Source organism: Patagioenas fasciata, chromosome 27, assembly GCF_037038585.1.
Source record: "Patagioenas fasciata isolate bPatFas1 chromosome 27, bPatFas1.hap1, whole genome shotgun sequence".
Taxonomy (NCBI): Eukaryota; Metazoa; Chordata; class Aves; order Columbiformes; family Columbidae; genus Patagioenas; species Patagioenas fasciata.
In genome coordinates, this window is record NC_092546.1 from 5,886,370 (window position 1) to 5,905,905 (window position 19,536).

The 19,536-nt window shown below is 58.1% G+C and overlaps 3 protein-coding genes across 6 annotated transcripts in view; 2 read left to right on the forward strand and 1 right to left on the reverse strand.

Moving 5' to 3' along the window:
• Window positions 1-11,022, forward strand: part of ELL (elongation factor for RNA polymerase II) — a 47,509-nt gene extending 36,487 nt beyond the window's left edge. The window contains exons 8-12 of the mRNA XM_065858392.2: window positions 1,228-1,720; window positions 4,460-4,526; window positions 6,409-6,580; window positions 7,405-7,449; window positions 8,311-11,022. Of these exons, the coding sequence (XP_065714464.1) occupies window positions 1,228-1,720; window positions 4,460-4,526; window positions 6,409-6,580; window positions 7,405-7,449; window positions 8,311-8,415 (882 nt within the window). The 3' untranslated portion in view covers window positions 8,416-11,022. The remainder of the gene's footprint in view (window positions 1-1,227; window positions 1,721-4,459; window positions 4,527-6,408; window positions 6,581-7,404; window positions 7,450-8,310) is intronic.
• UBA52 (ubiquitin A-52 residue ribosomal protein fusion product 1) overlaps window positions 1-19,536 on the reverse strand; it is a 103,894-nt gene that overhangs the window by 46,641 nt on the left and 37,717 nt on the right. The window contains exon 1 of one of the 2 annotated variants that reach the window (XM_071799517.1): window positions 13,759-13,763. The exons of the other annotated variant lie outside the window; for it this stretch is intronic. The gene's annotated coding sequence lies outside the window, so the exon portion shown is untranslated. Of the gene's footprint in view, window positions 1-13,758; window positions 13,764-19,536 lie in introns of those variants that run through there. 2 annotated transcript variants of the gene reach the window in all.
• ISYNA1 (inositol-3-phosphate synthase 1) lies at window positions 13,684-19,465 on the forward strand. 3 transcript variants are annotated; one of them, XM_065858169.2, is made up of 11 exons: window positions 13,684-13,818; window positions 16,068-16,192; window positions 16,284-16,445; window positions 16,635-16,764; window positions 16,838-17,031; window positions 17,122-17,271; window positions 17,348-17,563; window positions 17,649-17,813; window positions 17,894-18,007; window positions 18,075-18,292; window positions 19,071-19,465. In XM_065858169.2, exons 1-11 carry the CDS (start codon window positions 13,713-13,715, stop codon window positions 19,279-19,281), a joined length of 1,791 nt encoding a protein of 596 aa, XP_065714241.1. In that variant the 5' UTR covers window positions 13,684-13,712; the 3' UTR covers window positions 19,282-19,465. The 3 variants fall into 3 exon arrangements, with proteins under 3 accessions (XP_065714241.1, XP_065714243.1, XP_065714242.1); XM_065858171.2 differs by lacking the exon at window positions 13,684-13,818 and adding an exon at window positions 14,995-15,102; XM_065858170.2 differs by lacking the exon at window positions 13,684-13,818 and adding an exon at window positions 14,996-15,113.

Consider the following 19,536-nt stretch of genomic DNA (forward strand, 5'->3'; position numbering starts at 1 on the left):
CTGAGGAGGCAGCGGGGATGTTGTGGAGCCGGTTCGACGTGCTGGCCTTGCCCCTTGAGCTCTGCGGGCTGCTCCTCTTCCTAACAACGCTGACAGCTCAAAGCATTCCTGGCCTTGAGACCCCTGGGGTTAGCAAGAAATGTATCACTTTGGGGGAAAAGGGACGAATTGGTGGGTCTCTAGAAAAGCAGCGTGCATCCAGCTGCCCGAGATTTCCATTGGCACGTGCATCATGGTCCTGCCAGAGACATGAAGAAAAGGAGAAAGTATCCAAAAGAAACAACCGGAGATGTCACTTGGTTTGCTCTGGGCGCTAAATAATCTCTGCTCAGAGTTTCTGCGGGCGCCAGGAGAATTTGGGCCAGCTCAGGCTGGGCTGAGCCTAAACCTGACTCTACCTTGAGCTCTTCTTTGCATCTCCAGGCTCTGCCCATGACCATCCAGGGAGGGCTGGTGGGGACATCTGGGAATCCCTACACTTATTTAAAGAAGGGGCATTGAGGTCGTGTTGGCCTGTGTGACGTGGCTTCTAAAACTGCTGCGAATGTCCTCTTTTTACCTTAAATTCTGAGAACCTTAACAGTTAACACGTTCTGGGAAATGCCTGTTTCTGGAGAAGAGGAAGGGCTGGCGCTGCAGGGTGAAGCTGCCGACCGCAGAGTTGGTAAAAAATGAGTTGGGAATAAAATGCAGAACTTGTGCTGGGCTGTCTGGAACGGGGAGGGATCCGCATCTCTCCTTTCAGGGGCTTGGAGGGGCTCTAAACCTCACACCACGACCAGAAGAGAGAACAGATGCTTCGATGGTTGTTTCTGTTCCCTGACAAGTGCCTGTGAGCGGGGAAGGGCGAAGGTTTTGCTCCAAAAGGGCTGGATTTGGGATAAGAGGCAGTGGGAGCAGGTTGTGTGGCCTGGGGATGGACAGCACAGGAGATCAAGGCTTGGTGGTGGGATGGTGGGTTTCTCCGACCTCTCCCACCACACCGCGGGCCCCGAGCGGCTCTTGGGATTGTCGGGAAGCGATTTGGGATGGAGCAGCTTCTGTAGGACCTGGTGGTCGTGTCCTCTGAGCTGGGACACTCGCTGGCAGCTCTCCTGGGCAGCAAAGCTCGTTTTCTGGGGGTATTCCCTCGTTCTTTGGTATCGCACCCCCACCTAGTGGTAACAGCCTCCAAAACTCTGCCCTCGAGATTATTAAATTGGTTTATTTTCCTCTTTCCTCCTCTAGAAACGATCGCAACCTCTGGAGTTCATCGATCCCCTGGCCAACAAAAAGCCCAGGATTTCTCACTTGGCTCACAGAACTCAACCCACGTTCAACGGGAAGTTCAGCTCCTCCAACGGGAAGGATGCTCCTGCCCCCGCGCTGCCGCCGGCGCCGGAGTCGGTGAGTTCCAGCTCCAACCTGCCGGCGCTGGAGCTGCCGCGGCCGCACGATCCCCTGTGCGACGTCAGCAACGACCTGACGCACAACGGCAGAGACTCTGAGAGCGCGGAGCCGGCCGACAGGCTGGGCCCCCCCGCGCCCACAGACTGTCCGCAGACCAGCAAGCACAACTGCGGCTCCTACGTCAAAACCAAGAAGAAGTCCAAAAAGCACAAAGACAAGGAGAAGGAGAGGAAGGAGAAGAAAAGTGAGGAGAAGTGCAAAGAGGAGAAGCAGGACTGTGAAGTAATAAAAAATGCTGACTTAGTTAGTGTTCCCCAGGAGCAGGTCACAGGTACGTACGGCCCCACACGTCCTCCTCTATGGAGATAGTGTTATCGGCTCTAAGGTTTCTGTTCTAAATCCATGTGGGGGAAGAGGTTGCGTGTCCGCTTGCGGAGACCGTGTGGTTCACGAAATAATATCGCTGTCCCTACCTCCAAATCCACAACCGCGCTTCCTCTCGGAGGATATGGGGTTTTTCCTGTTGAACCTTTCGCGCTGTCGGGAGCTGCGCAGACCGTGTCGTGTTTCTCCTTGTTAAATTAAAAGCCGGATTAATACATGGGGATGAAAGGCGGACATCAAGATGTGTTGGGGAAAGCAGCGCTGCTTGATTACTTCCCGCTCTTGTGCTGGTGTTTGGTGGTGTGGTGACCGCTGTATTGATTTGGAACTGGGTAATGAAAAGTTACTCACAAAAGCTTTTTGATATCGGATACAAAAGGAACGATAAGTCCTGTGATAAACGTTGTTAGGGCAGCACAAAGCCGGCTCTTTGAGGCTGAGCTCTTCTTCTTCAGGCTGAAAGACCTTCCTTGTTGTATCCCACTGTTCCTCCCAATTTCCTTAAGGACTGACAACAGCGAATCTGGTACCCGTTGAGATGCGATTAAAATCTTTTCCATTAAACCAATGTATTTCTAAGTCAGTTCTACGTACTCTTAGAAGTTAGAGCAGAGAACGTGCATTGGATGGTCCCCTCCGTTCCCTTACCTGGTGCCTTCACGTTTTCTGCGGGTTCGTCGCAGCCCCCGGCCGCCTCCGGGAATATTGCAGTTGTATTGTTAAAGTTCTTTCTGCATCCGTCTTGTTTTCCTTTGCCCTCTTGCTGTTTTCTGAGCTCCTCTTCGTGTAAATCATCCAGTTTTGGCTCAAAAAGGGCAGTAACTTGAAATGGAAGCTGATGAGCGGAGTTCCTGGAGAGGTTCACTGGGCGTTGGGGTCAATGTGGTATTAGTTCTCACCTTCCCTGCGCTTCTCGTAGCGCCTACAAAATGCATTTGGTCGCTCGGCCGTGATGTTCCGTGCCAGTCCGTGCTGGTCACTGTGTGGCACTGCAGAACCGCGCTCTCCAGGTCTTCTCCTTCATCCTTCGTGTCAATCTTCGCTTCTGCAAATGTCACTTTTCTTCCCCATGTCGTTTGCCTTGAGCGGCAGCGGATAGATACACGCGTTCTTCATCTAGAGGTGCGTTTTGCCAGTGTTTCTTAAACCAAAACACCCCGAATTCTTTCATTGAGAAGCCGCTGACCCTTTACTGCCTTTCCTGCTTTGCTTCACAAGCAGTTTGAATGGCTGGCTTTTAGTTCATTAGTCGGAGCCGGGTTCAGTTCCTGCGGCTCTGCTGGGTGTGCGAGGTAACGAATGCGAGCAGGCTCGGCAGTAGTGACACCGGGACGCGGCCGGTGCAGCTCGCAGCTCCATCGGGATCCTTTCCTTCCCTCCGTGTGGGTAACGTGGGCCTAATCCTGCTCCGTTGTCCCAGTAAACCCCTTGGGCTGAGGGAAACAGTTCTCCCCTCGAAGTCAATTCGGGAAGGATTTGGGGATCCTCAGCGGTCAGTAGGTGGCACTCGTAGGCAAAATAAACCTTTTATGTATTTTTCCTCCTTTTTCCTTCCCCGATCTCGCTCCCCTCGTTCCGCGTCCTTCGCGCTGGTGCTCAGATAAGGGTGAAAGCAGAATTGTCTGAACATCTGCACGGGGAGCTGGGGCTGGGGGGGTTTGTAACGACACTGGGTTTTCTGCCATTCCGCTTTCTGTGAAAATTCAGGGAAAAAGCAGTTTAAAAATATAAATATATATAATTAGCTTATTGCTTTTACATCCCTCTGTTTATTACTTGGGCATTTCATGCTCCCAGCAGTTTGTCTGGGGCAGTACCTGTAAACAGGTGAGTGGGGACAAACCCTGCCCATGGCCGAGGGCCACCGGGTTCTGCTCGCGCTCAGGAACACGCTCGGGAAGCAGAAACACAGTTTTGCAAAGCAGATCCATTAAGACTTTGCAGCCGCCTTCGCTCTGCTCTTATTTTGCTGCCTTCTCGTGGATGCACTCGGCTTTGATTAGAGCTTTAATACACGGTTTATAAGAAATATCCCTTTCCAAACATGCATCCAGCCGCTTTCTCCATCCCAGCTAACAACGCGAGGCTGGTTTAGGTTTGTTCTGGGCTGTTTCAGACTCGTGTTCAGAATCTCATTCCGCCCAAGGTCTTTGGTCCCTTCGCTTCAAACTCCTCAGCGTTCTCAGCTGAGCTCGATTCGCGTTCCTCCAGCCTCCCGGAGCCGGGGCGCTTGGCTTTTCTGCAGGGAGACAGCTGAGCTCCCTACCAACCTCTCCCCTGTGCCCTGCGGAGTCCAGAGCATTGCCAGTAAGGTCTATATGGTGTAGAATCAGGGATAAAGACGCCTTGCTCAGCTCTGTTCTGCTCATCGGGACTCTGTCTGTTGTGCAGTTTGGTGGTGGTGATCCCAGTGTTACCCTCCCTGCAGGCGGTGTTATAAAGCAGATAAATAGAGATTTTTTGCTGCTCTGTACGTTGGTTCGTGTTGATACCGTTTTGCTGACAGACAAATATTAGAGAAGCCTTGAAGTTTCACCCACCATATTGTGGCTGTTCTATCTCCGTCAGTTCAAAGCCAAACCCTTTAGAATTCGATAAACCGTATATTGCAGATAAGTTCATGAAGTTTAATTGCATAGAGCCTTAAAGCTGCAGGATGTCTGTAAACCAGTCTTTATTTTTTCAGGTTTAAACGGAACATGCAATAACTCTAGTGTACCAACATCAACTTCAGAAATGCCAGATTATTTATTGTAAGTATATTTATCGGTTCCTTCATCACTTTGGGATCGTGTTGCGAGCTAAAAATCACAATGTGCTGGGGATTTTTGTTGGGCTTTGTTACTCGGTGTAAACTTGTGAGGTGGGTTTAAAAAAGAGAGTAAATCCAGCTTTGTAGGTAGTTCCTGATACCAAACTGAGGTCTGTTCTTCCTTCTGGGCCTCAAGGTTATCTTCCTATAAACCAGTTCTTAAAGCACTTCAAGAAACACGGCGTATCTTGGGGGGTTGAAAGGATTAAACGTCTCCGTGTTACCGTTGGAAACCTGGAGAAGAAATTATCTGCTTTAGTGCTGTGGAAGGCAGGGCAAGAAAGGATTGTGAGAGGTTGGCTGATTCCTCCCGCTCACAGCCACGATATCTGCATAAACCAGCCAAACGCTCTCGGTGGGGAGGTTATAACCCGTGGGTTAGGATGTGAGGAGTTTCACCTCTTGACTTTTTAATCAGATCCCCTTGAGGTTAATTAAGCAATAGGCTCGTCTGTGGAATCACAGAAAGCCAAGGATCTGCATAAAGCCGGAGCTGCTGTGAAACAGAGCTCCGCGATGGCGAAGCAGCGTGGCCGGGGTGACGTCCCAGCCTGGGGCCGGTGCCGTGGGGTCGGGTTTGGCTGCGGTCGAGGGAAGAGGAAGATGAGGAGGAAGGGGCCTCGGCTCTGTGCTCCGCGGGAGTTGACTGCAGGATACGCAGGGTTCGCGTAGTTCCAGAACTGCGGTTTGCTGGGCTGCGCGAACCACACAAACCGCTTCCCCTTGGCGTTCCCAGCGCCGCGCAGAAGAATGCGGATGGAGAGGGATTCTCTTTTCATTTCCTTACAATGGACGCTGATCCCTCCTATAGAGGGATCCTGCAGCTCCTTGGTCCATCTCCAGAGGAATCCTGCAAGGTTTATGAACTCCTGTAAGATTTATGAGCTCCTGCCAGGTCTGTCGTCCCCGTTTTTGGTGTGATCAGACTGTTTTAGATGGTCAGCTCCTTAAATTCTAAGAACCATTGCTGCCATATGGATCGTAGGCACACATTCCATACCAGGGAGGACGCTTCTTTATCTCACAGTAGGTGCTTATTTATACTGACCCCGAGCAGAGACTCGGTTCTTGAAGGCTGGAGCACGTTTTGGTTAACAGAGGGAAAGCTTTTCCATTAATTTGATACCTAAATTAGCTTCTGTGTGTTGAGCTGGCGCTGCTGCAGCCAGAACGAGCTGGCAAAGTAGAGTCATCACCTCCAGAGAGATGAGTTTTGCTGTCAGTTCTGCAGAACGCCGGGTTTAAGGGCTCCGTGGTGAGCCGAGTCGCTTTGGAACAGCCTGGAAGGCGCATCTGTTAAACGTGAGCTCTTCGCATTGGGTTCACGCCGGGTGTCTCGTGGAGATACAGTCGGAGCCCGTTCAACGTGGTTTCTTGTGTGTTTGCCACATGGTTGTGCAGCGATAGCCGAACGCTCCTCGTGTGCCTTTAAGGGCTCTCAAAGGCTGCGAGCGGCGGATTCCTGCTGCTCCAGGGCCTGGCACGGGCGCAGAACTCGGTGTTCCGTGGGCCAGCGGGAGTCAGAAGCCGCAGCCGCACTATCTGAGCGTCCCCTCCGCCCCGCGCTGCTCCCGGGACCTGCGCGTTCCGCCCTATCTGGTGCAGATAGGAAGTTTTGGGAGCAAACCCTGTCCTGTTTTACACAGAGGTCAAGGCAACAGCCCTGTTAACTCTGTGTTACTAGAGCTCGAACCATCAGAGCCTGGGTTTGCTCTCAAATGCAGTCACCTGGTAGACTCACCAGTCTGGGTTTGGCGTTGCGGCGTTCTGCTCTCTGGGGAGAAGCCTTACTAAACCCATTAACTGAATTGTTCTCCCTCCAGAAAATATGCAGCCATTTCCTCTTCGGAGCAGCGTCAGAGTTACAAAAACGACTTCAACGCCGAATACAACGAGTACAGAGACTTGCACGCCCGGATAGAGAGGATAACCCGACGGTTTACGCAGTTAGACGCCAAGCTGAAGCAGCTTTTGCAGGGCTCTGAAGAATATAAGGTAGAAACAGACACAGATCTCTTATTTTCGTTGCAAAGCCGCTTGTGCGGGTCGCAACGCTGCGACCCGTTGCTTTAATGGGACGGGGTTGGCGTCTAAACCGCGCTGCCCGGCGCTGGGGCCGCGGGAACGGCCGCGGAGCTGCCGGCCTCGTAGGCTGTTCTTAAAACAGCTCCGTGTCGTTTCGTTTTCGAGCCGCAGCGCACATCATGGGACTTGTTGACAAGGAAAGGCCTCAGTGAGACAATTGGCGTCTTGAGCCAAAAGCTGCTGGAAGCTATTAGTGTATCCCAGCCAGAAAACTCATATTTGCACATATGGTTGTGTATCAGGGCTGGAAGGGGAGTTAGTACGGGGTCATCTGTTCCTCTGCAATCTTTGATCTTAATAATGTAGCATTATTCAGCTTGTCGGACTGATTTTAGAAGAGCTTTAACTATTCATTATCTCGAGAAAGTCTCACTGAGCGTAATAAAGAGATTTTTACAGAGCACCTATTGTACAAAGCACTGTTTCCTTCCTCAAACATCCTTCCCCTCTCTCTGAGAAATCCAGCTATTCCTTGCTGAATTATTTGATATCACGGGGGGGAAATCAGTCTGATCCTGCTGGGGAACTGGGCCTGATCCCGGTGCTTCTGGTGTCACCAGTGAAGCTGTGGAACCGGTGGGGGTTGGAGCCATCAGATGTCATGGAGAGAGTAGATTTTGGTCAGTGTTTGAAGGAGATGTGTATATTGAGCCATGGGTGAGCACTTGCCTGCTGTGGCGGGGCGCGAGACTCTTGCTTCTTCTGAAAATAATAAGCTATCTTTTCCTTTTTAGACCATCCATGATCAAATTTTACAGGAATATCGGAAAATTAAAAAGGTAAGTAACAATGGCTGGCCACAAAAAAAGGCTTTTGGGTGGGTTCCCCTAGTGACTGAAAGGAATGGGGCCGTGCCAAGTGACAAACCCAGGCTCTGAAGCTTTCCAGCAGATCTTTGTTCAGCTCGAGCTCGGCCAAAAAACGATCCCTGCCCGCATCAGAGCGGGGTTGAAAAACCGCCCCTTGGATCCTGGGGAGCTTAGAATGTCTTAAATTGGCACCTTTATCCCCTCAAGTGACAGAAGAGTTGGTGTTTTAGCTACACGGGCTGAGTGATGACGGGACACTCCAGGTTGTGGGGTCTGCGGGTGTATTTGGGGTGATTTGGGTGCAGTTTCGAGCACATCGTGCCCTGTGGGGCTGTGTGGGGTGTGCAGAATGTTTGACCTGTCTGTGTGTACACATAAAGGAGCAGCTGCTGGCTGGGGGGGATTTACATCTCTGCTGGATGAGGTGGGAATGCTGGGGCACCCACACACCAGGGCTAGAGTTGGGGTTTATTATTTAAACCTGCGGTCTGGCCCGGAGAGGTGTAGGAGCTTTTCGAACATTCCCTGTCTGTTACGAGTTCATCTTTTGTTTCAAAGCTCCCACACCTGCGCAGTTTGACGCTCATTGGAGGCCAAGGCTGACCCAGCTGTGCCTGGTTAGGCTGAGCTTTACTCCAGGTGCATTCATTTCCCTGGGACGAATCTTGTATTGACAAGAAGTCGTTTTGTTCGAGCCGAGTGGGTCTGTTTGTGACTCCTTGGCCGTGTGTTGATGCTCTGTGCTCCAGCAGCCTGGGCTGGGTTCAGCGTCGGTGTCACCCCGTCCTGAGCCACCTCCCGTCACCGCCTTTCCATTTCTTCTCTTTGCAGACGAACCCCAATTACAGCCAAGAGAAGAACCGCTGCGAATACCTCCACAACAAACTGGCTCACATCAAAAAACTGATAGCAGAGTACGACCAGCAGCAGTTCTAGCTGGCGCCGGGCGGACTGGGTAGGGAGGAAAACAATTAAAATCACCTGGACGTTACGTTCCCTTTTATACAACCAAACCCCTTTCAGAGACGAACGTTAATTCCTCGCGGTGGAAGAGCTTGGGGATTATTTATGATGCCGAATCGTGTGAGCCGGGTGGCGAGCGCGGCGCCTGGCGCGGCCCTCTCAAGTTAGAGCCTCTCTGAATGTCGGAATGTAACAAATAAGAGAAAAAAGACAAAAAAAAAACCACCAACCAAACAAAAAAAGACTAAAACACACAAAAAAATCTTGCTTATTTGAAGCCAGCGTTTGACACTTAAGGGAAAACTCACCTAAAGCGAAACGAAGCTCCCAAAGGTTAAGAATCGGTAGTTTTTTCATGGATTAAAGTTTGGCATGAAGCGTAATTGCCCCTGGCCCAGGTTACAAATTGCCCTTCAAATGGTGAGGAACTGGAATGCTGCTCGGTCACCTGCTCCGGTGCCTGCGCCGCTCGCGTGCGGCTCCGACGCCCCCGTCCCCGCGCCTGCTCTGCTGCTTGGCCTCCCCTGGTCCCCGCGTTCGCTTTCCCGCAGGTGGTGGTGGCAGGAATGGAGCCTTCCTGGAGAAATACATTAAAGAGAAAGCAGAAGAAGATAGAAACCCCCTGTTTTGGTTTGGTTTGAGTCAAGGTTTGGCAGCGGCCTCTCCCGGTCCCGCACCCTCTGAATCCTTCACCCGCCGGCGCTGGGGAGGGCGCGACCTGCCTGTCTGTGACTTTTATAATTTTATATATACATATATATATATACACACACACCAGGGCAGACACTTTTATTAATCGCTAATGGGACTATGGTCTATTTTTGTATTTAAAAAGAGGGGGGGGGGGAAAGAGCATCGTTTTCTAGAGCTGTGCCTCCCTTTTCCCTTTTCCTTCAGGCCAAGTGTTGCAGAACCTGTCCTGTCTCGTCACCGCAGTATTACTGGGGGGACAGGCACCCCGAAAGGTCGCTTTGTGACCCGTACTGACCCAGAGGAGCGGAGGGGAGGGGGATGTGATGCTTTTCTTCTGGTTTTGTGTTTTATTTTGGGGGTTCTTTTGTGTATTTCCAAAGAAGCAGCAGCAGCAAATGGCTCTCGGAAGGGGCGCCGAGCGTGAGAGGAGCGAGGGGCCGCTTTCCCATGCGGGTCTTTCCCCCCTTGTGCTTTATCTCGCCAGCTTCTCCAGCCTTTCTTCTTGATTCTTTTTCTGTGTTTAATTTGGACTCGAAGGGAACACGTTCAGTGTGGCCAGGGGTGAGAATCACGCCAGAAAGCACAAAGGTGTCCTTTAACTCGGCTGTTTCTTTCTCTCCCCTTTCAACCCTGCCAGCCTGTGGTTTGACTTCTCGCTTCCGTTACCCCAAGCAGAGGGTTCCTTATTCCTTTCGGTGGCGTCTCCTCCCCCGAAGAGCCCCCCGAGGAGAGAATGGCGCGGTTGAGGAGGGAAGGAGCCCTTTCACAAGGAGTATTGTGTTTTCTTTCCGCCCAACACAAAAAAATGGGTCCATCTGCTGTATTTAAAATAATAATAATAATAATAATAATAATTCCATTCTGGCCAGATTGGTTCTGCTGCGTCGTCTGGCCGGGGCCACCGCTTCGCTTGCCGCTTCGTGTCGCTCGGTCCCATCTCCTGTCCGAGCGAGGACGAGAGCTCGGGGACGCGCACCGGGGCTCCGTGATCGGGAGCCGGAGGCGCCGGGGTGTCCGGAGGCGTTCGTGTCCCATTTCCCGGTGGGTGCAGCAGGTCCCCGAGCACCATCCGAGCCCCTCGCGCTCCGTCCCAAAGCGTTCGGTGGATTTGTCACCAATGGGGGCCAGGCGTTTATTGTGGCGAAAGCCGGGTTTCGCGACCCACGGCGCACGAGGAGCCCGGAGCGCGGGGGAGGCGGCGGCTGAGGCCCCGGACGGGCCGGTTCCTCCACAGAAACGCTTCTGATCCTTCCTACTTGGAATGGGGGTATTTTTGTTGTTGTCGTTGCTTTGGGGAGGGAGGGGATAGAGACGGATCTCGATCTTTATACATCTGCTATAAGATATTTTTGCAAACAGAGTTGTATACAAAGATGTATTGTGTACATTTACATGTATATTCTGGAACTTCTAAAAATTTGAATATAAAAAAAAAAAACCCTGAAAATATTTAATGAATATCCAAACTGTGAGACCCAATTAGCATTCAACAACCTTCCGCTTCACTTTTCTTTTGGACTGTGTTAAAGAACTGTAGTTGAATCTGCCTTTTTTTTGTTGTTTTCCTTTAGAGATTATGAAGCTTAGGCAAATTTTGTGCTTTTTGGGTTAATAGAAACCAGTTCTAGGTGATTAAGTATGATCTTAACTTATTGATACTGTGTTTTACTTTGTAATATTGTACTGTGGATAAAACTATATTGAGCCATGGAGTTGGAGTTTACAAAAAGAGCTTTTCACTTTGCCAAAATGTTACAATTTAAAGGCAGCATAGTCTTCAGCTTTCCTGATCTTTTTTCTTAAGAGCTAGTGTCTTTTTTTGTACACTAAAAAAAAGCTGAATGCTGATTTTGCAACATATAATAAATTCACTGTATTGGAAAAGGCGCAGAGCAGCAGGTCGTGCGGTCCTTTGCAGTGCGAGGAACGGAGCAGGAATTGAGCTGCTCGAGGGGGTTTGGGTAGGGACGGAGCAGCAGGAAAAGGCGCTGGGTGCGGGTTGTCCGGTTCTGTCGCTTTTTCGCTCTTTGGAGAAGGAAAAGGTGTGAAAAGTGATGGAAATGGGAGAGCGGAGACCGAGCCGACGCCCATCGGAGCATCCCCACCACATCTGCAAAACTCGGGCTCGATGATCCCCATGGGCCCCTCCACTGTGAGACACTGATTACAGGTGATCGTGTCACCGGTGTCCCCACGCGTGGCGGGGGGTTGGACTCGATGGGCTGTGCAGGTCCCAACCCAAACTGCTTGATGAGTCTCTTTGGGGAGGATTTTTCCACTGGGATCAGCTGGGGTTCCCCCCTCCCCTGCCGGGTTTTTTTGGGGGGAAAAGCCGCTTTTGAAGCGCCCATCGCTGGTGGCGGTCGGGAGGCTCCCAGGAGCGTGACGACCCAGGTTGTGGTGACGTTTGGTGACAACACGTGGGTCTGGGCCTCGCGGCGGCTCAGAAGGGGCTGAGCTGAGCTGGGTTTGACGTCGGAGCTCGCGGGGCTGAGTCACGGAGGGGCCGGCGATGCTGCTGCTCTCCCACCCCCGGCGCTGAGTCACCCAGCGCGGGACGCAGACAGCAGCTGGAGCGGCGTTTCTGTCCCTTTGCCCTGGTCCTGGGGCTCCTGCAGCATCCCTGGGGCAGGATAAACCAGGGGAGAAACGTAACGGGCACTAAAGAGCCTCTGTTTTCCTCCCGCGCTGCTTTGGGGTCCCCCCTCCAGCAGCAGGTGACAGTGACAGCTCCCCAGGTGCTGGCGGTAACTCTTGATCCACCGTGTCCGGCTCCAGCCTGCAGTGGATTCTACCTCCAAAATGGCAAAATACACAGAAAGGGAAGATAATCCAGCAATCAAATAACATCTTACAAATACCTTATTATGTATATTTTTAAGGTGGGGGGAGCAAGGAGGGTTCTGCTCGCTCCTGCCTCGCCAGCGCCGACCTTGGAGCTGACACAGCAGCGCGATGCTCCCACGGCCGAGGGCTCGTTCACACGGTCACGGAGCCAGAGCCGGGCTGATGCTCGCAAATCCCCAAATCCTCAGGTTTTTGCTTCCAAACGCCACCTCAGAGCCAAGCTGCACCCCCCGAGCCCCCCCTTTGCTGTCTTTAATTCCTCCCTTGTGTCAGCTGCACCCCCGGGGGGTTTGGCCGCTGGAGGCTGGGGACGTGCGTGGGGACGCTGGCGCGGGAAGGGTCCCCGTCCCCTCCTGTCCCAGCTTTCCTGGGGAAATTGTTCCCAACCGCTGGCAGCTCCGGGGTCACGCACTGAGCTCGTTAACTGGGAGCTGCCCCAGTGGAAATTTACTGGCTGGGTCGGCGGTGCCAGCGCCAGCCCGGCTCTGCCGCTGCCTCCTCATCCTCACCCAGCCAGGGCCGCCGGCCCTCCCCGGGGACAAGGAGCTATTTCAGGCCGTGTCCGTCTGTCCCTCCCGTGCCGGCTCAGGAGGGTCCCCGGGCTCTGATAATTCGGGTCATCCCGAGGAAAAGCGTCACTTTGCGCCGGATCAAGTACAAGATGCCCTTAAATTGGGGTCACGCGGATGCAGGAGGGCAGAGGTGACCCCGCGGGGTCCTGGCTGTCCCGGGATGCTCAAAACGCAGCGAAAGCCCCTCGGGATTTTCCTGCGCACCCTTTGCTCGTTTAGAGGAGGAAGCTCATTAGAATAATTTGTCCTTGACACGGTCTGATGGTGCTGGTCCCTCTTGCAGAGCAGCTGCTGCACGGCCGAGCACCACCATCCCGAATCGGCCGTTTGTCCCTTTCCCTGCGTGGGTCTGTCCTTGGGGACACGGCACCCAGAGGGTGACAGCACAGGGACGGGGGGGACAAGGAGCTGCGAGCTAAGGAGGGGTCAGGAACAGGGAAAAAACCCAGTTGTGAACGGAGGAAAACGCGGCCGTGGGTGTTCGTGCTGCAGAAATCTGGGGTTGCGAGTGTTGCCCTTGACCTGCTGGGGGGCAAAGGAGGGTCCTGTGTCCCCCCCACCCGAGCCCTTCCCAGCGTCCCAAATTCACGCAGAATCCGGCCCTGAACCTGCTTAGAATGAACCGCGGGGGGAGTTTGTGCGGCGATGGCAGCTCCTGGGGGGTTTGTGGCTGGGATGCCCGTTCCCGGGGGTGGAGGGGGGGTCTGCAGGAGCGGCGCGGGCACCATCGCCGGGGGAGCGGGCCGGTCGCTGTGGCTCTGCGGCTGCCCTGGCCCCCCGCCAGCCCCCGGCAGCTGGGGAGCGAAGGCGCTTTGGGCGGCCGGCCCGGGCTCGCGGCCCATGAGCGCGTTGGGCGAGCGGGGGGGGAACGAGGGAGCCCCCGCTCATGCGGTGCCGAGCGTGGGAGGAGTGGGAAGGGAGTGGGGGAAGGAACAATGGTGGGAGTTATGGGAGGGGGGCAGAGAGAGAAAAAAAAAGGAAAAGCAGTGGAAAAATACCAGTTCTGGGCCCCTGGCAGCGCCGCCCGGACCCTCCCCGCCCCAGGATTATTGTACAAAGAAATGTTATTTTTGTTTCAATAATTTGCTGAGGCACTGGCATTCCAGCGCGGGGCTCGTTTTGTCCTCCAGCCCGGCACCAAGGGATCATTGTTCCTCCATGGCCAAAGGGGCCGGACGCGGCCCCCCCGGCACCCCCGTGCCCACCGCCGCCTCTCCCCACCGCCGCCCCCCGCTCCCGGCAGGTGCCCCCGGCGTTGTCCCCGGTGGGTCCCGTCCCGCCGGGTGCCAGGAGGGCGGGTGGCGATGCCAACGTCCCCCGCGGAGCCGGGGCCGCGGGCGGGCGGTGGGTGGCGGTGCGCGGAGCCGAGCTGTCCGCGCCACGTCTGCGGGGAGCGAGGGTGGGGAAGGGGCCGGGACCCGCCCGGGCGTTGCTCCTGCTCCGGGGGCTCCTTTGAAGCGGGTCCTGCCCATTGAAAGGCGGCCGGAGCCGCGGGGGGGTGGCGGAGCGGGGTGCCAGCCCCGGCCCCTCGCTGCTTTTTCTCCCCGCTCCCATGGCTGAGATGTGGGGTGCAGCGGGGTGGGGGCTGCGGGGCAATGTGGGGTGCACACGGGGGGCTGCAGGCTGCCACTGCCACCGCCTTTGGGGTGCCCATGCCAGGGGCTGCAGGGTGCCGGGGGCTCTGGGGTGCCAAGGTGGTTTTTGGGGTGCCCACACTGGGGGCTGCAGGATACTGGGGTGCGGATGCCAGGGGTTCTGGGGTGCTCATGTGGGGGGCTGCAGGGTGCCAGCGGCTCTGGGGTGCCAGGGCACTGGTGCCGTGGTTTTTGGGGTGTCCATGCCAGGGGCTGCAGGGTGCCGGGGCTGAGATGCTCATGCTGACAGCAGCAGGGTGCCGGGGACTTTGGGGTGCTGGGGGCCCTGGGATGCTGGTGCCCTTGGCTGCGGGACACCGGTGCTGGGTGCCGCAGGACACCGGTGCAAGGATGCCCACCCCGGCGGCTTCGGGGTGCCAGGGGCTCCGGGGCGCTGGTGGCTTTGGGGTGCCGGGGACCGCAGGACAGCGGTGCCGCGATGCCGGTGGCGGGGCGGGTCTGGCAGCACCGTGGGAGCAGCGCCGCGGGCCGGTGCCCGTGGGCCGGTGCCCGTGGGAAGGCGCAGGGTGCAGGAAGCCGCCGGCCGGGGACACTCAATGGCCGGAAGGCGGCGGCGGGACCCCCCGGTCCCGTCCCGGGCCCCGGGCCCGGCGCCACTTCCCCTTCCCGGGTTAGCGGCCGCTCCCGCCGCCTTCACCTCCCGGACCCCCCGGCAGCAGCCGCCGCCGGGACCCGGGGCCGCCCCGCACCTGCCGCGGGACAACCGGGAGCGCGCGGGGGGGCGCGGGGGCGGCGGGGCACGTGCGGGCGGGGGCGGTTGGGGTGGGCGGGGCCGGCGAGGGGGGCGGGTCCTGGGAGCCGATTAAGCGGCGGGAGCCGGGGCGGCCGCAGCCACGATCGCATCATCCCCTGCGGGGCAGCAGCGGCACCGGCAGCGGCTCCAGCGCGGCCCGGTGAGTGTCCGGTGAGTCGTGCCTGGTGGGTGTCCCGTGAGTGTCCTGTTGGTGCCCGGTGGGTGTCCCGTGGGTGTCCCGTGAGTGTCCGGTAGGTGTCCGCTTAGTGCCCGGTGGGAGTCCCGTGAGTGTCCGGTAGGTGTCCGCTTGGTGCCCGGTGGGTGTCCCGTGAGTGTCCGGTAGGTGTCCGCTTGGTGCCCACGGGGAGGGCGGGGGCGGTCCCGATGGGATTTGGTCCTTGGGGAGCGGGGCCGCCCGCGAGATCGTGTGGCCCCGGGCACGGCGGGGTCAGCGCTTGTCCCCGTGTCCCCTCTGTCACCCCAGCGTGCAGGGCCATCCCGTGTCCCCGTGTCCCCTGCGTGCTCTGCCACCTCAGAGCTCTGGGACAGCCGTGTCCCCTGTGCCCGTTGCCACCCCAGGGTGCAGGGACAGCCCTTATCCCCATGTCCCTTGTGCCACTCCGGGGAGCGGGAACAGCCCGTGTCACCAGGTCCCCCGCATCCTCTGTCGCCCCAGGGTGTAGGGCAGCCCCTTCCCCAAATCCCCTGCACCCCTGTGAGTGGGGACAGCCCTTGTCCCCATGTCCCCCCTGCCACCCTGGGTACAGGAACACCCCATATCCCCTGGGTACATCCCTGGTCCCCTATGCCCTGCCACCTCCGGGGAGGGGACAGCAGGGACAGTCCCCGAGCAGGACGGGGAGCCTGCACCCTCCCGGCTCGCTGGGCTCTCAGTAAGTTCCCGGGCTCGGGGGGGGGTCCAGGGCGGGGACGATCACCCCCCCGTGGGAAGGGGACACAGTGGCCGCCCCACCGCCGCCACCGCGCTGGGAGGCCGCGGGGCGCGGAGCCAGCGGTCCCCACCGGCGGCACAGCCTGGCAGCGAGCGGCGGCCCGGCGGGGCGGGGGGGCCGGGGCCCGGCGTGCCAGGCCTGCGGGGCTGACACCCATTTCCTTCTATTCCAGCTCCGGGAACAATGGCAGAGACATTCCTTGTGGAGAGCCCCGACGTCACGTACAGCAAGGACTTCATCGAGGCCAAGTACACGTACAGCACCGTGCACGTCTGCACCGAGAACGGCGTCACCAAGGTGGGGACGAGGTGTTGGCGGGGGGGGGCTCGGCGCGGTTCTGCTCGTCCCCACGTGTCCCCTCTTCTCTGTCACCCTTGTGGCTCTGCAGGTGCGGCCGTGCTCCACCCGCTTCACCTTCCGGACGGGGCGGCAGGTCCCTCGCCTGGGGGTGATGCTGGTGGGCTGGGGGGGCAACAACGGGACGACGGTGACGGCGGCCGTGCTGGCCAACAAGCTGGGGTTGTCCTGGATGACCAAGACGGGGCGCAAGGTGGGTGTCCCGTGGCGGGGATGGGGATGGGGATGGTGACACGGAGCTCGGCTGCTCCCATCTCCACCTGGGTCCTGCACCCCAATTTTTCCCTGCTCCTATGGAGGTGGTCTGCAACTCCAGCCCCGTTTTGGGGGAGCTGGGGACCCTCTTGTGCTGGTGGCTTCATCCTCACGTTCTCCATGGCAGAAAGCCAACTACTACGGGTCCCTGCTCCAAGCCTCCACCGTCTGCCTGGGCACCGGCCCCACCGGTGACGTCTACGTGCCTTTCCGGGACCTGTTGCCCATGGTGCACCCCAACGACATCGTCTTTGACGGTAGGTCAGACTCCGGGGGGACCTGGCGCTGGCATGGGGGGACCCTGAGTGGTTGGTCACCCTGTGTCCCCAGGCTGGGACATCTCCTCGCTGAACCTGGCCGAGGCCATGCGGCGGGCGGAGGTGCTGGACTGGCCGCTGCAGGAGCAGCTCTGGCCCTACCTGGAGAAGATGAAGCCCCGACCCTCCATCTACATCCCCGAGTTCATCGCCGCCAACCAGGAGGAGCGAGCAGACAACGTCCTGCGCGGGTCCATGGCTGAGCAGGTCCTGGCGGGGGGATGGTGCTGGAGGGGGGACACAGGCAATGGGGGGGACGCCAGCGCGCTGACATGTCCCCTTTTGATGGCATCCCAGGTGCAGCAGATCCGCAGGGACATCCAGGACTTCAAGGAGACCAGCGGGGTGGACAAAGTCATCGTCCTCTGGACGGCCAACACGGAGCGCTTCTGCGATGTCACACCGGGGCTCAACGACACCGCCGACAACCTGCTGCGGGCCATCGAGGTCAAGGGACGGGCAGGGGAGTGGGGACGGTGACACGGCCACCCTGGGGGTGCTGAGCCTCCTTGTGTCCCCACAGCAAGGCCTGGAGGTGTCCCCATCCACGCTCTTCGCGGTGGCCAGCATCCTGGAGGGCTGCGCCTACATCAACGGCTCCCCCCAGAACACGTTCGTGCCGGGGGCCGTGGAACTGGCCGCCCAGCGCCGCGTCTTCATCTGTGGCGACGACTTCAAGTCGGGTCAGACCAAGCTCAAGTCGGTGCTGGTGGACTTCTTGGTGGGCGCCGGACTCAAGGTACGTGGGGACAGGGTGGCCTAAGGTGGGGGACCTGCTTGTGACATGGGGTGACCTGTGTGCACCCCCCCCCCCCCCCGCCCAGACAACATCCATCGTGAGCTACAACCACCTGGGGAACAACGATGGGAAGAACCTCTCGGCCCCACAGCAGTTTCGCTCCAAGGAGATCTCCAAGAGCAACGTGGTGGACGACACGGTCCAGGCCAACCCCATCCTCTACGGCCCCGAGGACAAACCCGACCACTGCGTGAGTCAGGGGCCAGGTTGGGGACACACGATGACAATGGGAGGGGGGGGACAGGGCGGTGACGAGGGGTCGCTTGGCAGGTGGTGATCAAGTACGTGCCCTACGTGGGGGACAGCAAGCGCGCGCTGGACGAGTACACGTCGGAGATCATGATGGGCGGCACCAACACCATCGTCATCCACAACACCTGTGAGGTGCGTGGGTGTCCCCGGGGGGTGGCACGTCCCTGGTGGGTCACTCACCCCCGTCTGCCCCTCGCAGGACTCGCTGCTGGCCAGCCCCATCATCCTGGACCTGGCCATCCTGACCGAGCTGTGCCAGCGCATCAGCTTCTGCACCGAGGAGGACCCCGAGTTCCAGGGCTTCCACAGCGTCCTCTCCATCGTCGCCTTCCTCTGCAAGGCCCCGCTGGTCCCCGAGGGCACCCCCGTGGTCAACGCGCTCTTCCGCCAGCGCAGCTGCATCGAGAACATCCTCAGGTACCACGGAAGGGGGTCCCAGCCCTGGGGGGGGTCACCTCCCACCCACCCCTTGCCCCTGCTGGCACCCGGGGCTTGTGGAGGTGTCCCTGTGCTTGACAGGCAGGTGCCAGGGCCAGTGGGTCCTGGTGCCCAACACCAGCAGGTCCCGGTGCCCATGGGTGCCCAACACCAGGGGGTCCCGGTGCCCAACACCAGTGGGTCCCAGTGCGCATGGGTGCCCAACACCCGTGGGTCCCAGTGCCCAGCACCAGTGGGTCCCAGTGCCCATGGGTGCCCAACACCAGTGGGTCCCAGTGCCTGTGGGTGGCCAGCACCAGTGGGTCCCAGTGCCCAACATCAGTAGCTTCCAGTGCCCATGGGTGCCCCGCACCAGTGGGTCCCAGTACCTCTGGGTGCCCAATACTGTTGGGTACTGGTGCTTGGTGCCTGTGCCACTGGCATGTCCAGCGCCCGTCACCAGTGGGTCCCAGTGCCTGTGGGTGCTCAGCACCAGTAGATCCTGGTGCCCAGTACCGGTGGGTACTGGTGCTCGGTGCCTGTGCCACCTGTGTGTCCCAGTGCCCATGCTTGGGCTTCCCAGTGGGTCCCAGTGCCCAGGGGACTCCCCAACACCAGTGGGTCCCAGTGCCTGATACACGGGGCTCCCAGTGGGTCCCAGTGTCACATGCCTGGGGTTCCCCGTGTGTCCCAGTGTCTCCCAGCACACAGGGTGCCCAGTTCCATCCCCAGTGCTGGGGTGCCCATCCCTCACCCCCCCTTTTTTCCCCCCCACCAGGGCCTGTCTGGGGCTGCCCCCCCAGAACCACATGCTGCTGGAGCACAAGATGCAGCGGCCGGTCCCCAGCCCCAAGCGCTTCTGTCCCGGGGGGGCCGCCTGCCCCCTCGCCCATAAAAAGACACCGGGGGCCACCCAGCTCAACGGGCACCCCAGCCCCAGCGCCCCCCCCCGGCCGGGCCCCCCCCTGCATGTCGACGGGGCCGACTAAGGGCGGGCACCTGTTTGTATTTCATAGCAGCTTTTTAGGGGGTGGGGGGGTGGATTTAGGGGCTGGGGGGAAACACATCCGCGACCCGTGCCCCCCCCCGCCCCCCAGCACTCGGGTGCCCCCGGCTCCGAACTCGAAACTGTGAAGCTTTGTACCCGCAAATAAACCCAGAACACACCACGTGCCCCCCCGTCTCGCCTGGTTCCTTGTGCCCCCCCAGCCCCGGGTGAAGCGAGAGCCGAACGCCGGCGCCTT